The sequence below is a fragment of the Mytilus edulis genome, chromosome 7 (genome assembly GCF_963676685.1).
Source record: "Mytilus edulis chromosome 7, xbMytEdul2.2, whole genome shotgun sequence".
In the NCBI taxonomy this organism is placed as follows: Eukaryota; Metazoa; Mollusca; class Bivalvia; order Mytilida; family Mytilidae; genus Mytilus; species Mytilus edulis.
The window spans coordinates 5,311,640-5,327,459 of record NC_092350.1 but is presented as its reverse complement, the minus strand read 5'-3'; the positions used below and the strand labels follow the sequence as shown (position 1 = coordinate 5,327,459).

General features: G+C 31.6%; 1 protein-coding gene across 1 annotated transcript; it reads right to left on the bottom strand.

Annotated features, from left to right (window-relative positions):
* Window positions 1–2,277: 2,277 nt before the first annotated feature.
* On the bottom strand, window positions 2,278–14,409 carry LOC139529781 (putative beta-hexosaminidase). The gene is made up of 9 exons (XM_071325666.1): window positions 14,346–14,409; window positions 8,588–9,319; window positions 7,340–7,758; window positions 5,870–6,604; window positions 5,182–5,455; window positions 4,525–4,804; window positions 3,803–3,988; window positions 3,280–3,328; window positions 2,278–2,702 (listed from the first exon to the last, which is right to left on the bottom strand). The coding sequence occupies exons 1-9, from the start codon at window positions 14,389–14,391 to the stop codon at window positions 2,619–2,621; spliced, it is 2,805 nt and encodes a 934-aa protein (XP_071181767.1). The 5' UTR covers window positions 14,392–14,409; the 3' UTR covers window positions 2,278–2,618.
* Between the last annotated feature and the right edge of the window lie 1,411 nt (window positions 14,410–15,820).

Here is a 15,820-nt window from a genome sequence, read left to right as displayed (position 1 = left end):
ATAACCAACAGACATGATATGCAATAAACGAGGAATAGCAGTCAACACAACGTTAGAATCTTTATCAAACAAACAAATATGGCAACCAAGAAAAAGAAAATGGTAAATAGACACTCAAAGCACATAAGCAAAAATGAAAGACAAGACTACATAAATATAAACATTTCACAATTACACAATGACGGGGTGTATAAATATAGGATCCTATCAAAAGGATATCACAAAAATAAACTAATTTAAGGCAACAGTAGGATATCGCTGATCAAGTCATAAATTGGTTCAAACAAATCCAGGTCACAAACTAAAACCGAGGTAAACAACTCAACTATAACAGGAAAACAACTGCTAAAAAACAAACACCAACATGACTAGAAACATAGTTGCTTGTTGTTATAGTGATTACACAATATAGGGTAAAATTATACATAGACAAATAGAAATAACACTATATAACACTTAAACAAAATGATGAACAACTTCAGTACCTATAATTTATATTTTAAGTCTTTTATGTATTATCTGTGCAGTTGATACGGAATATTTATCAACAACGTCTTGGTGTCTTTTAAGATAAAAAAATCAATCCCATAAACAGGTAAAGTTGGTTAATTGTTGATAAGGTTGGGAAAGGGGATTTATAGTTTCAAAATTAATAGTTTATAATATATTCTGGTGCTGAGATGACTGCTTATGTCATATTCGAGCTATAAGTTTAAAATGAAGTTTAGAAAGTCGTCTGTGTTGTTTCTTTCATTTCTACTTTTTGAGGATATATTAATGGAACCCAACATTGTGTTATCATCTTAATCACTATAAAAAAAATGTAACAAAGCACAAAAAGCATACATCAAAGTTAACAAACTCATTTTGCTTTTTTATTATACGATTTAATTTATATATGTAAAATCCACCCATAAAGGATTGACAGATTTTAAGTACTGGTACCGAATCCTTTACCATGACAGACACATGGTAACATTAACATTGAATAAGACGTAGAATCGCGCGTTTGATGTCACACAGGTAAATAAAAAAATATTTTGTCGTTCAATGTATGTTTCAGAAATAGTGGTTCTGCATGTTGATTGCTTATGTAAAATAATGTTTCGGAATATTCCTCTGGCATCTTTCGCTTTTCTTTTATGTAAAATAGTGTTTCGGGGGGTTGATTGCATGTTGTTTGCTTCATGCTTACTGGAAATAATTCATGCATGTTCAGCATTAGAACAAATTATTGATGAAAAGGTCGTCAGCAGTAGAGGTCGAACATTATACCTATACGGACCACTTTGATATTTATCTTATGTAAAAAATACTTCTTCGAAACCAGCATTTTTCTTGTCTGCATATCTTATGTAAAATAGCGTAAATACGTCCATTCGTTTGATGTGTTTGAGCTTTTGATTTTGTCATTAGATTAGGGACTTTCCGTTTTAGGAGTTCAGTATTTTTATGATTTTACTTTTGATTGCTTTTTGTTAGCTAAACGCCTACTGAAAATAATTCATGCAAGTTCAGGTCTAGAACAAACTAATAGTGAATACAAAAGAGCTTTGTTTGTTGTTTTAATGATTCTTTAACGTGCAAATACCAATACAGTCTGTCTGCACGAGGTAATTGATTTTATATCCCCACTGAGAAATGAGCAGGAACGGGAAAAATCTAAGAGATTACCATTTTTCTGAATCGAGTCATCTCTTGGGCTCTGACTATTTTTAAGTGTATAAAGATATCCGTTTCAGTGACAATTATCCTTTGTTAAAGAGATAGTTCTCATTTGTGTCATGTATATGTGTTTAGTCTTTTTTGAAATATTTTGAACATAAAAAATACATCATTAAATAGTTTCGTGTTAAGTTCGGTTGTTGTTTGATTTTTGTGTGTTTGTTTGTTTTTTTGTTTTTTTTTCGTTGTTTCTTTTTGTAGAAAAGGGTTGGATCACCACTGTCGCATTGTACCGTTTTTTCCTAAATGTATAAATACATCTTGGTCTTGAATTATCTTATCACAACTGGATACAGATGTGAATGAAAAGGTGAATGTTCCCACGTAAATGATTACTTTAGAGATCTTCTTTCATTATGATAAGTGTTGATTGCTTCACGTTCTTATCATTCGGAATATTATTTTCGGAATAGTATTACCTGTTTTGATACATTCATTTACCATATGGACAGCTTGAAAATGAAAGTTGAAAATTCGATTAATTTGTTATTCAAAGGTAAAGATTAATCGTAACAAAATGTTTAACCTAAAAACAATAAAACAAAAACTTCATTATTTTTTATAATTTTTATTCACATGATTTATGAACATAACAATCACCACAATTACACATGTTTGAAGGCATACACTCACGTGACCATAGATGAAACACATTGATGACCATGATTAATGAGCAATGAAAGCTGAGTGTCGATTGGTCAGATTTGTCATGTCTTCTTTGACACATTTAATGTCAAATTATTTGACAAATTGTTGAAATCGCAAACCCATAACACATAATGAACCTTGTTTTGACACTTAAAAGCCAAATAAAACCCACTTAAACGATAAAACTGATAAATTTTGTGTCAGAGAAGAGCTCAAGCATCACAGGGCTAATATGTTTGGATATTTTATCCTGTACGTGGACCTCGGACTTGTTGTGGAGGCGTCCAGTATCCAGCATCAAATAGTCTTTGTTGTAGAGATTTTGGTTCCTGTAATATAAGAGAAACGTATTAATTTAATTTAATTATAAGAAAGGAATAGATCAGAAACATTGCTTATTTGCCTGATAAAAGAAATGAAAAAAAGTTTAATTTACCAAAATACAAGAAGATGTACTGTGTAATTTGAATTGTGAAATGAATGTAAGCCTCTGCAGTAGATAAAATGGGTTTCTAAGCCTATGCATTTCTTTTAAGACTTAAATTGAAAAAAAGTATTTAGCACCTTATTTGAATGTTTGTCTACAAAACTTATTGAAAATAGGTCAAACTGAGAATGATAAAACGACATGACCAATGAAATAAGATCCAATATGATGACTGTTCGCTTGTCTCTTTCATTCATTTTCGTTCCTACTTCTTGATGGACAAATTTTTAATCAGTATTCCGGCCGGGTAATTGTGTGCATGCAAATTGTGATAGACTATAAATACATGTATATCACATGTTAAGAGATATATATACAATGGATAAGCGATGATTCTTGAAAAAGAAACCATGAGCCCGGAGGTAAATGAATAGGCTGACGTCACCGCAATGATTAAAGCTGTATTAACTGGTACCTACCTCAACTTGTAGAGTTGTTACTTTACTAAATTTAGTCGTATCATTATTTCTGTAAACAAAACAACAAAATTGATTAAAACTATCATTACAAAAGCAAATGGCATGCAGTTTAACTGTTCATGATAAAACTTCTAACATAGTGCATTGGGAAGAATATCAATTAAAGAATGAAAAAAAAAAATGTTGGTTTAAGAGACAGAAACCCAACATAAATAATAAAGAAAATGCGTCAATCTCTAAATGATCTGAATTGCCAATAATACAGTAAACCGACGTAAAAAAAAATAACCAAAATACACCATGCGTCATTGAATCAAAAAATGATCTAAATCGTCCAGAGTCTCACAAAATTTGAATTAAGTAATAACAAATATTTTCAAAAACATCTCCAATTGAAATGAAATAGCTATTAGGATATTAGATACGACAACAACTGTCCAGTGTACGATTTATACACAACAGCTTTCATTCAGATCAAACTATGAATCTAGTATTGAATCAAAAGTATCAAAATAAAGATTACCTTGCTCTAAATTTCAGTTCTGTCATCTTTAAGCTTGAAATATCTGTTGCTGGTTTGATGTCCTGCCATTTATTTTGTGTTGAGATCACTTGCTGTGTAAATGCTGGATATGATCTGTCAGTCTGTAAAATTTTCCTTACTTTGGCTGGTTGCCCATTTTTGGCTGGTTCGTTGATGGTAAGGATTCTAAAAAAGTAATGAACAATACTACAGTTTCGATTCTTCTGTAAAAGAAAAACTGTAAAAAAACATATATATTCCTTCTTGTTTCACGTGTACAAGTATAATAATTGTTACATCTAGACGATTGAGACAACAACATATACATTCCTTCTTGTTTCGCGTGTACAAGTATAATAATTGTTACATCTAGACGATTTGTACAAGTATAATAATTGTTACATCGACGATTGAGACAACAACATAACAGCACAATAAAACAAACTTTAATTTCATGTAAAAAATAGCTGCAGTGCACAACAGTTAAAAAAAAGTGTATTAAAATATAACAGCGAACAAATAAAGATCAACTAAGATAATGAGCCATAAATATATATATAAAACAGGACAATGATCCAATCAACATTGACACGAGACAACTAAAAACCATAAACAATCTTATAAATAAATAAGTCCCTAGCATGGGACGAATGTCCGTAATAAGTCTCAATTAAGAGGTACGTAAAACAAACAATAAATATGTTGATGCTAAAGATAATTACCTTGCGCCTGGAGGAGGAATAAATGGTTGAATACCATGGTCTGCCAACCTATCAAATTCCTTATGACCAATAGCACTCAATAGTTCAACAAGATCTTTTTCCTGGGCTTTTAGGTCTGGTATTGGGAAGCCCCGTCGGAGGTTAATTCTGGGTTTGTAAGTAGACTCCCATGGAGCTTTATGCCATGCCCTTTCAGCAAAAGCGATCAACCTTGGCATAAGTAGCTGAAACAAATGTTCTTCGCTTCTGATTTTTGTAGTCCATACCTGGGTTTGCATTCCTAGAAATTAAGAAGATATACAATTAGATATAAAATTAAACTTGACGTAGGAAAAAAACCAAAGATGTGGTATAAGTAGCAAATATCGATTATTATATCGCCAATTTTTCATCGGAGAAAGACTATAGATTTGTGTCTTGACGACTTGAACATAAATTCTACAAAGAACATCTGAATTTTGGTAACATTAATGACAGAAAAAAGCCATCACCTTAGATAATTAGAATAAAAGCAAACACCGTCTGTCTGTGTCAAGAGACCTATTTCATGAACTATTAACATTTTCATTAATATTTCAAATTATAAATACTTTCATTTATTTTCTTAATATCTTTTTTTTTTTTTATAAAACTTTAAATAAAATACATAAATCATACCTTTCAAATTTGAATAAATTCTATCTACGAGTGTTTTGCCAATTGGGAAATCACAATATATGTCATCTAAGCAGCCATAGTTCTCCATCTCGTCAGTTCGGGTAGAAACATAATTAAATTTGTCTGGTCGGAAGTTACAGCAGAAGTTATCTGGAGCATAACCATGGATCTTTGATATATTGATGTATCTTGTAGCCCAATAATCGCCTGGAAGACTGGAATCAGGTTCACTCACGTGATCTAAAGCCATGAAATTTGAGGGCGACAGAATTACCTATAAAAAACATCATATACAAATTAATTGTGTTGCATGAAGCTGCTGTCTTTACCATAACACTTGCATCACCGGTTAACTGAATTAACTATCTATAAGGCACCAAATAATGCATGCGCATTTTGAAATATAATAATGATATTTGCATTCTTAAGCAATCCAAAAAAACAACATAGTAGAATCATACATTTCAAAATCAGTTGCACGACATCTGTCCATGCCCGCTTAAAACCAGAGCATCAAACGTAGAATAAAGGACCTGAAGTTGTGGAACGTTACAGACGAAATTGCATTAGGATTCATATATAATAAGCTAATTTTGAAACTTTATTTGACTTTTTAGTTATACTTTTATTAAATCCTTGTAAATTTAAAAGTAGTAAAAATAGTATTTAAAAATATCAATACACTTACGTTATAACTGTTATTGGCGAAAACAAATGCTCTCTTCAGCAAGGTATCTGTCTGAGTATTTCTTGTTGTAACGAAGATTTCGACTTCCTTTGGAAAACGTGACCTTGAAAAGGGAGTGAGTGGACCACCAAGGGGGTCAAGTGTTGGGAAAGCGACAAAGAATTCTTCATAAGCTCCTAGATTGACTCCATTAGCTCTGGCTAAGTTAGCCAAGTTTGTGGTATAGTTGACTTTAATCCTCATCCATGGATCGGGATCGACTATTCCTAAATCAACGCAGTATGTAGAATTCAACCATGCAGCACGTGGAGAATCATCACCGCCTACATTGAACAATTTAAGGGGATGACCTGCATCCTTGTGGTAAGCCTTTAATGTTTTGATGATACGGTCAAGGAACCTATATGTGGATGGCATACATGGATTTATAGCATTGTCACTATACAAACTGTCACTTAAGTATAATGGAGCGTTGGTTACGTCCATTAAAGCCATGTCGTAATTTTTCGTACGTTTAGAATATGCATTCATGGCCACAATAGCAGCACGTGCCCGATTAGCCATATTGATTGATGGAATTATTTCAATGTTTCTAAATTTAGCTGCACGTAAGATGTCAATGTAATCCTTTTGAGTGTAGTATCCTGATCCTGTTCCGTTCCCGCTAGGATCTGAACCAAGTTGGGAAAATAAACATTTTGTTTCATTAATGTCGTGACATCGTCTACCACCAATCTGAAAAAAAATAAAAGCATTTCATTTTAATTAATTTATCATTTCAGTTTGATTTTGCAAATACGGTATACTTTGATCGTATACTTGCTTTCTGAATTTACATAAAACCTATTATACTATCGATAAAAAGGTTTTGGTTTTTCATTCTTCATCGCTTCTGCTTACTCAATTTGTTTTAGTTTTGGATTTACAAGTTAATTATGCCTCTTTCTGATTGAAGAGTGTTCATCAAATGAAAAGCGGCATAGCGCTTATATTATATTCAAGGGATTCAACTTAAGAACGCAACGCAAACTTGTTACTAGTGTTGACCTTCAATTTGAAATATTCTGACAATCAAATTAAGTATAATTAATGATAGGCTGAGTAAAATCCAACCCCTTGGCCTGCAAAGAAAAAAAAGGACTGAAGATTTGAGAAAAAAAATCAGATACCGTGATTTCAGTATATCGGTCTTTATATGCGTGTACTTTTTACGAATCGAGTAAATCTTAAACTGAAGGTATACTTGGCTACCTTTTTCTGGTTTCCGGGACAAATAGTTAGTTAACCCCTACATAGTAAGTACATCAAGAAGATCGGAAGTACTTGGCCCTACATGATACCTCAATTAGTTAGATATTGAACTCCCAGCCCTATATGCTTGGTAATTACACCAATTAGTTTCGGAACACCAGGCCCTGTATATATTTGCACCAGTTATTTCGTATGTACCCGCTTATTTTTTATACTTACATCAGTTAGTTCGGGAATACCAGGAACTTCTATACGCCATCCTTCTTCATCGGCCATATTTAATTGTAATTTATTAAGCTTGTACATTGCCATTATTTCCAAAAGTTTCAACACAGTGGACTTGTTAAAGAAATTCCTGGCAACGTCCAATTGTATTCCCCTGTATTCAAATCGTGGTCTATCAACAACTCTCATGACGGGTAATGTACTTCCGGTAGCCATTAAACTAAGGAATGTTTGGATTCCGTTGTGAAGTCCACCTAATGTTCCACCAACGATGAGTACTCTGGCAGGTTTTACTGTGATTTGTAGAGCATAACCTTCTGGGCCTTGCTTTTGTCCAGGATTGAGTGATAGCTGGATGACATTTGGAGAGTTGTCCTTCTTATTGACGACTTTCATATTTGTCAGTGGGGATTCTACAAACCACAGAAGGAAATAAATTATTACTTGATATCTATACTTAAAATATTGTTTTTAATATATATCGCTTGATCATCGCTTTTTTATATAATTATCCATGGTACTTTTCTAATCTTAATAAGTAGAAATTTTTAAACTAATCAAAAGTAAGATCTGAATTAACTTGAAATTGATGCGATATTTTTTGGAAAGCAATCATCCTAGCAATGCTATGCCAATGGCGAATACTTGGAAATATGCTGATGATAACCTCAATTCAAAAACGTCCTCCGCCAATATTTATTTTCAAGCAGTGAAAAATCAAGTAGTTTAATTGACTATTGGGTGTAATATGATTGTAAAACAGTAAGTGTACCATAACACCACCAAGGTATTATTCGGAATTGATATAGTTTACAATTGGAAAACGCAGTTTTTGTTATCTGCTACTAGTCAAGACCTGCTGAGCTAATGTTTAAGTATTCGGAACAGCAAATTAAATGAGCCCTCATACTTTTGACAGGAAAATACAAGATATAATAGTATGTAGCCCGAGTATAATTAGACCAGTATTCACCTCCTTTTCGTAATTTGGGAAATTATTAAAAAGATACTAGTGGGTCACATTAACATCATAATCATTCATTAAATTCAATTAAAAACTAATATGAGTTTCGTGAGAGGCAAAAAGTGTCACACAATTCATTTTGATCAAATGATTATTTTGGGTATCTACGTAATAGGAATGAGGCAAGTATTAACTCAAGAGAATGGTATGTAAACTTACTCTATCTACGTAAAAGGAATGAGTAAGTATTAACTCAAGAGAATGGTATGTAAACTTACTCTTGCTTCTTATATAATCAGCCATCCCTTGTAGAATAGGTCGTCCGTTCGTGTCAATTGTCCATGTATTATCAATGGTGATGCTTCCTGACTTCGTTTCTGTCATCAATGGTGTTGGTAGAACTTTATGTTTGACTTCTTCTTTGCTCGAGAAATTGTAACCGTTATATCTCTCCCATGGTGTCAGAGGAACGCCTTCAGCATCATTTGGAATGTTTCTCATGAACTTTGGAAAGTCATCAAGTGGAGACACGTATGACAAATCGTTGTCTTTGGTGTTTTGTAATATAGCTGTGTGGGTTTCGTTTGCAAGGTAGAAGTTTGGAAACATGTCGAACTTGCTTACGGCCCAATTGGAGGCTAAAAATGAAATATTTCTTCGCTCTCCAGGTTGAAGGGGTAAAAAGTGGTACAAGTAGTTTTCGCCGTTATATGGTTCAAACTTGAACATGCAACCTTTGATATGGCTTAAAGTAACGTTTCCAGACAAAATGAGTCCGCCACCTGTGTACTGGTTTGTTGAAGCATTGAAGTAAACCGGCTGGATCAGAGTATCGTGGCAGAAGAAAAGAGCCCAGCCATCACGTGGTATAGATTCCGTACCGGCGTTTTCTAATGTAATATTTGCATAGTACGAAACTGTTCCATACATAAGTATTCCATTCCTGACAACATCATATCGGACTTTCAGTGTTTTAGACAATTTGTCCAAGTCTAAAGCAGACACGGACGCTGAAAATAGAAATTATTTACTTTTATTACTTTTACAAGTGATATCTATCCATGGTATCATTCGGAACGATAAATTACTCCAGCTAGAATAAATGAATGAATAAATAAATAGTTTATTAAATTTCAACCTGAATTGACATAAAAATATATACAAAAGTTACGTTCAACTACATTTTCAGGCAGCCATATAGGCTTACAATAAACTCAGATACGGTTTTACCAGGATTAAATTTTGTATTTACGCCATTTGTATTTGTATTTGTATAGTCATGTTTTGTCTGTTATATTGTATATATATACCGACTCTAAATAAAATATACTTACTTACGTCAGACGCACATTTCGTCTACAAAGCAAGTGTGTTATTTTAAATCATAACTATAAATGTAACTGCATTTGATTTGTTATGACAAATAAAGTTTTATAGTTTTTACGTCGTGTGGTTTTGATAAAGAAAAAGTGTTTATGTATATAACATCTTGTCTCATTTTTAAACAGTCTATGACAACGTTTGCCACTGCTTTCGAGTTGTTCGTTGACAGTTCTTTTAGTGCTTCATCAAAGGAGTCATGTTAAAAGAATTAAATCATGAATCAGTTCGTTTCTTCTATCGGAGTAACGATCACACAAAAGCAAAAAGTGGTTTTCATCTTCGATCAATTCAAATTGCACAATTGTATAGCATCTGCAGTATATATACTGATGCACCGCATATAATTTAAAAAGAAATATTTTCCCTATAAATGATATTCGAAACCAAAACACGTGCACGTATAAATAAGCACGTGTTGAATAGCAGTAAATACAAAATAAATGAAATGCTTAAAAAATCTTTACTATTTGCGTTCATATGTCGATTGTATGTATTCACATTTGATCGTATTTTCTGTGTAAAATATATTGGAAGTTATTTTTTCTTCTGAATATAAAACAACTGTATATAAATAGGATGACGTGGTATAATTGCAAATGAGGAAACTATCCACATCAATTGTAAGTAACTAAATAAAGATTCAGAATGAAAATGGGGAATATGTCAAAGACACAACAACCCGACCGAAGAGCAGATAACAGCCGAAGTCTATTATTTTAAACCCTGATCAACACTGGAGTTTGTTGATATCTTAAACCTTGATCAACACTGGAGTTTGTTTAGATTTTAAACCCTGATGAACACTGCAGTTTTTTTATATTTTAAACCCTGATCAACACTGGAGTTTGTTTAGATTTTAAACCCTGATCAACACTGGAGTTTGTTTAGATTTTAAACCCTGATCAACACTGGAGTTTATTTATATTTTAAACCCTGATCAACACTGGAGTTTGTTTAGATTTTAAACCCTGATCAACACTGGAGTTTGTTTATATTTTAAACCCTGATCAACACTGGAGTTTGTTTAGATTTTAAACCCTGATCAACACTGGAGTTTATTTATATTTTAAACCCTGATCAACACTGGAGTTTGTTTATATTTTAAACCCTGATCACCACTGGATTTTGTTTATATTTTAAAACCTGATCAACACTGGAGTTTGTTTATAAAGTCTATTATTTTAAACCCTGATCACGTGACACTGGAGTTTGTTTATATTTTGATTAACTGGTTGTAAATGCAAATATGATAAAAAAAAAAAAAAAAATATTTTAGAATCATAATTTTAAAAAAAAAACAAGGAGCTGTCACAGAAATTGACTGATTGCGACCATTTGATGGGTAATAATTGAATATGAATGTCATGTGATGGTAAAAAACCATTTTGTCATGTGATACTTGTATTCTTGTTATGTTGGTAATAAACGGACATCAAACATAAGTCTTAATCACGATGACAATTATTTGTCTTTATAATTTGATGACTTAACAATATTTTTGTGTAATTGAGATGTATGGTTACATGTACCACCAGGGGGCAGAGTATGTTTCTCTTGTCATTCGTATAAAACATAAGCTATAAAACTAATAATCTAATTTTTTTCTTAATGAAATGGATCATCATAAAGATGTTAGTTAGACCTTAACATAAAAAAAATGATGAATGTTGTTCAAAATCAGATCTCCTTGGCCTTGCTTACATATGTTCATTTATGTAGCTACCTTTTTATGATTACTTTGACCAGAGACATGATTTTAGTGTACGTCTCTGAATTGACAAAAATAGCTAAACGTTGCATAACTTTAATCTTGTTTCAACTATCAACTTATCAAAAGTTATAATTCACAAGCAGAGTAAATGGAGGGCAGTAATACATCTACTGAGTTCAAGTGAATATCCATTTCCTTCTTTACTGCCATGCAATCTTACGTTAGTAAAAAAATGTTATAATAAAAATTAACTGAAATGATATCATTTGCTATTATAAAGCATCTGGGAAAGTATTTGAGTATTGACCATTGCAAAGGATTTATTTCTCTTTTATTATTGTATTGTTCCAATGTGGATTTAAAAGTTTTCCCCTTTATCAACATTGATTTTAAAGTTGTTTGCCTTTAACATATCCAACAGTTGAATTTCAGACATGGTTTCCTGTGATCTCTATTGGATAATGTGACTCCAAATAAAGTGGATTTTTCATATCGAAACCACTCTTTATAAAATTTACTTATTTATAGATAAAAGTGTATTGGTGTTTATGAAACAAAATAGGCAGCAAGTAAATAAACATTTCTCTCTTATTTTCAATCCTGCTAATGCATTACTGAAATACAAAACCATTTTGTCTCACACGACATGGTTGAATGTGTTCCCAAGTCTCTAGTGTATTAATAAAAAATATACCTGAGAATAAGTTAAGCAATGAGAAATACTCTGTCATGGTTTTATAGCAACTTGTATATATATTGTTTATTTGGTAATAAATATAGGCGTGCGACAAAGCTGTCCATTATACGCCTATATTAGTAAAATCATTAAAATAAGATTATTCTGCTTAGTTACGATAATTTCAAATATCCAATAGCTCTAATTTACGGAGAGAAAAACAAACAATAACTTTACAAATATAAGAAATTTGAAATACATATCTCTGCTAAAGTTAAGTATTTGCAGAGACAATATTATTTGAAAATTGATTTTACATAAAAAAAAAAAAAAAAAAAATATTTTTTTCAAATGATTCATTCCGATATGTTTTCACAAATTTATTGGTGTTTTTTTTGTTTATCTTATAATTCATATTTTAAAATTAAAGTCCGTAAGCTTCGGATTAGTTCTTGCTCGTTATTTCAGCAAAATGGTTGCCATCTTTGTTTTTCATAAATCGTTTTGTTATAAATGTTACCGTTAGTTTTATAAATTGAATTGCTTTATATTTTTTCATACCGGGATCCTTTATAGCCGACCATACGGTTTGGTTTTTTTCTCATTGTTGAAGGCCGTTCTTTTACTTATAATTGCTTCCATCCACTTCATTGTTGGTGGATAATTGTGTCATTGGCAATCATACCACATCTCCTTATTTTGTATCTATATTAGCGAGGATATCCTAAAGTGCATAAAACCTTTATTTAACCCAATTTATGCAAAATGCGCTTGTGGTAAACATGTGCACAAATAGATATGTTCTTTGTACGTATAAAGATACAAACAAATTGTAAAATAGTAAACAACTATCAGTACAATAAATCATATTGTAATTCAAAGAAAACTTATGTGCATAAATCGAAGAAATTAAGAAAAAGTCAGGTAAAAAATACAATCTGATAAAAGAGATCTTTCCACAACTATAAAATTCGAAACTTCATAGTAGGACATCAATTATAAATATCGTGAAAAGAATCAATTCAAATTATCCTTGCCAAGACCACAGATTGTACTTCTCAACATAATTTGTTTTATCCCAAACCAAATGCATAATTACAGTAATAACTAAACATAAATTTAAAAATGAATGCCCATGATTCTTACGTAAGCTTTGCACTTACGAGACAACAACAAATGATATATATGAAGTTTCATTACGTTATTTTACAAAAGCATCCTTGTTGCTATTTTTAAGATACATTAATTTGACAGCAAATTAAAATAAAGATCAAGTTTCCTGAAAGTACGAACTTCTTCATTTTTGGCAATATATCTTATTTCCATGTACTTTGCTCACTCGCCAATTAAACCAACTCACGCACGTGTGCAAGATGATCAGATTTACAGCAACATGGGTAATGACTGGAACATATATTTTGACTAATTTATAAACTTTTACTAAGTGCCCTATTATCATTGGTGTAAATCGAATATTAACATCAGTAATGAAGATACATATTTTTTTTAATTACAGCCAAATTGTATGCTTTCCGACTTACTTCAAATGAATTAAAACGTAAAGATCGGTTATTTTTACATATTATTCTGAATATGTGTTAAAACACTATTCGTCAAAAAGCGTTTTGCAATAAAACAATATAATTTATTAATGATAACATGTTGCAATCCCCATTTTGTTCTTAATGACAAAGGCAGTATCATTAGTTCTCTGTGCATAAATTTAATTGGTCTGTACCTACTTAGCAAAACAGTCTCATGACATTTTATTAATTTTCATAAGAAAGTTTTTGTACATGGTATTTCTTTCTTCCAAAAATATCTTCTTTTTTACTAGTGTGTTGTTATTACACGTTGCACTTAATTTATTTTAATCTCTTTAAAGGTGCACTCGAATAAAATATTTCAGTAAACTTTCAATTAATTCTAGGACAATTGTCAAAAACGGTGTTAAAGCTAAATTTTTACATATGTTCTATTAAAAAAAGTTATGCGACATGCGCTTGTGGTAAACACGTGTACCAAAAGAATGGAATTAAAAATAAGTGCGGTATGCAAAGGAAATTTATGAGAATAAAACAGATGAAACAATATGAATGTATAGCAATGTCTTTTTTGCGAAATTTAACGAGACATTGGAGTAATAGCACTGATATAAAATACATGTTTACTAGATCTTTTCCAAAATTAAAATCCGAAACTATATGCCAATATAAAAATGAATGTATCCAAATTATCCTTGGCCAAAAACACAGATTTCACTTACCAGCAAATAAAATGCATAAGAGTACAAGTCCTCTTAGTGTTAACATGTTCCTGAACCAAGTGAACGATCACCGGGTCCTTGAATCTTAAATAACCGACAGACCCGCCCCCAGGAGATGACCAGTCCATATTAATAAAAATGACCATTTTATTGTTGTAAATGTCAGCATTGACAAATGAATATACAATCTGTGTAATAGCTTTCTATCTTAAATGATTGTTGATGGCTCTAATAAGGGTTAAGATGGGTTACCTTCAATAGATATCTGAATTGAGAAGTAAAATGGTTTACAGGGCACTGTCATTTAAAATTCGTTCAAAAAAAAATATGTTAACAAAGTCATCATATTTATTAAGATCATAATACATTAATGTTTGCATATCTTTTTAAGAGTAAAAAAATAAATGTATGAATAAAATATTCCTGACAAAATACTTTCTTGTTCTCTAAATGAAAAATATGAGCTTTATACACCTTATCGCTATTTATTCCAATCCACATAAGTCTTAAAACTATTCAACTTTTTCAAACCAGTTGAAGCTATCTGGGACAATGTTCAGTAAGTCAAGGTATTGTGCCTACAACTTTTCACAGAGACATGTTAAACCATCGTAAACACATAACACAAAGCATTTCATTGGCTATAATTTTGTTTTAAAGATTGCTTCACAAACTAACAAACTTTTGAAAAGAGGGACGAAAGATACCAGAGGGACAGTCAAAGTCATTAATCGACAATAAAATGACAAAGCCATGGTAAAAAATGAAAAGGACAGATAGAAAAACAATAGTATACATGACACAACATAGAAAACTAAAGAATAAACAAAACGAACCCCACCAAAAACTAGGGGTGATCACTCTCCAAACATTTTCATCCTTCAGCTCATTGTTGATGACCTTTGTTTTTACTTCACTTGACCTAAACAGGAAGGTGTTTAAGTAACTGTTGGATTGGACTTAATAGCGACAAGGTGTTTTGGTGCTAGTTTACTGATTTATTAGATAGGGTTTATTTTTTACACTGCATCAGCTCAAAAAGGTTATTTCCCGGAGAGAGCTATATTTCAAATTCTTAATATTTTTTTTGAAATCATACAAAAGGTTGTCAATATACATACTAAAATACTTCAGATAAAGCGAAATAAGTTATTTAGTTACAAATTATAGTTGTTTGTGCTTAGACATTTGAAATTTTCGTGCTACATATTTTGTTTAATCATATTTTCCTTTTTTATGTTGCCTTTTTATACGTTAGTTCTGCCTATTTAGATAACACAATGCAATTGTTGTATTGAATTTTCTTGATCTTTTCTCCAGAGTGATAATAAAACAAGCAAAATCTATATATAACACACCGCATAGAACTGCATCAAATAAGTTAGCAATAGATAAAAAGGAGTATTAAGGCAAAATAAGGACACGTGCTTCCTTCAATAAGACATATGTAAGAATATCGGTATCATGTTAAACAG

Excerpts from the sequence above, each read along its gene's own strand:
- LOC139529781 (XM_071325666.1), bottom strand. The coding sequence starts at position 14,391 with ATGTTAACACTAAGAGGACTTGTACTCTTATGCATTTTATTTGCTG. Across the intron at positions 7,759-8,587 it reads TGATTATATAAGAAGCAAGA|AATCCCCACTGACAAATATG; the intron begins GTAAGTTTACAT and ends TGTGGTTTGTAG. Across the intron at positions 3,329-3,802 it reads GAACTGAAATTTAGAGCAAG|AAATAATGATACGACTAAAT; the intron begins GTAATCTTTATT and ends TTTTGTTTACAG.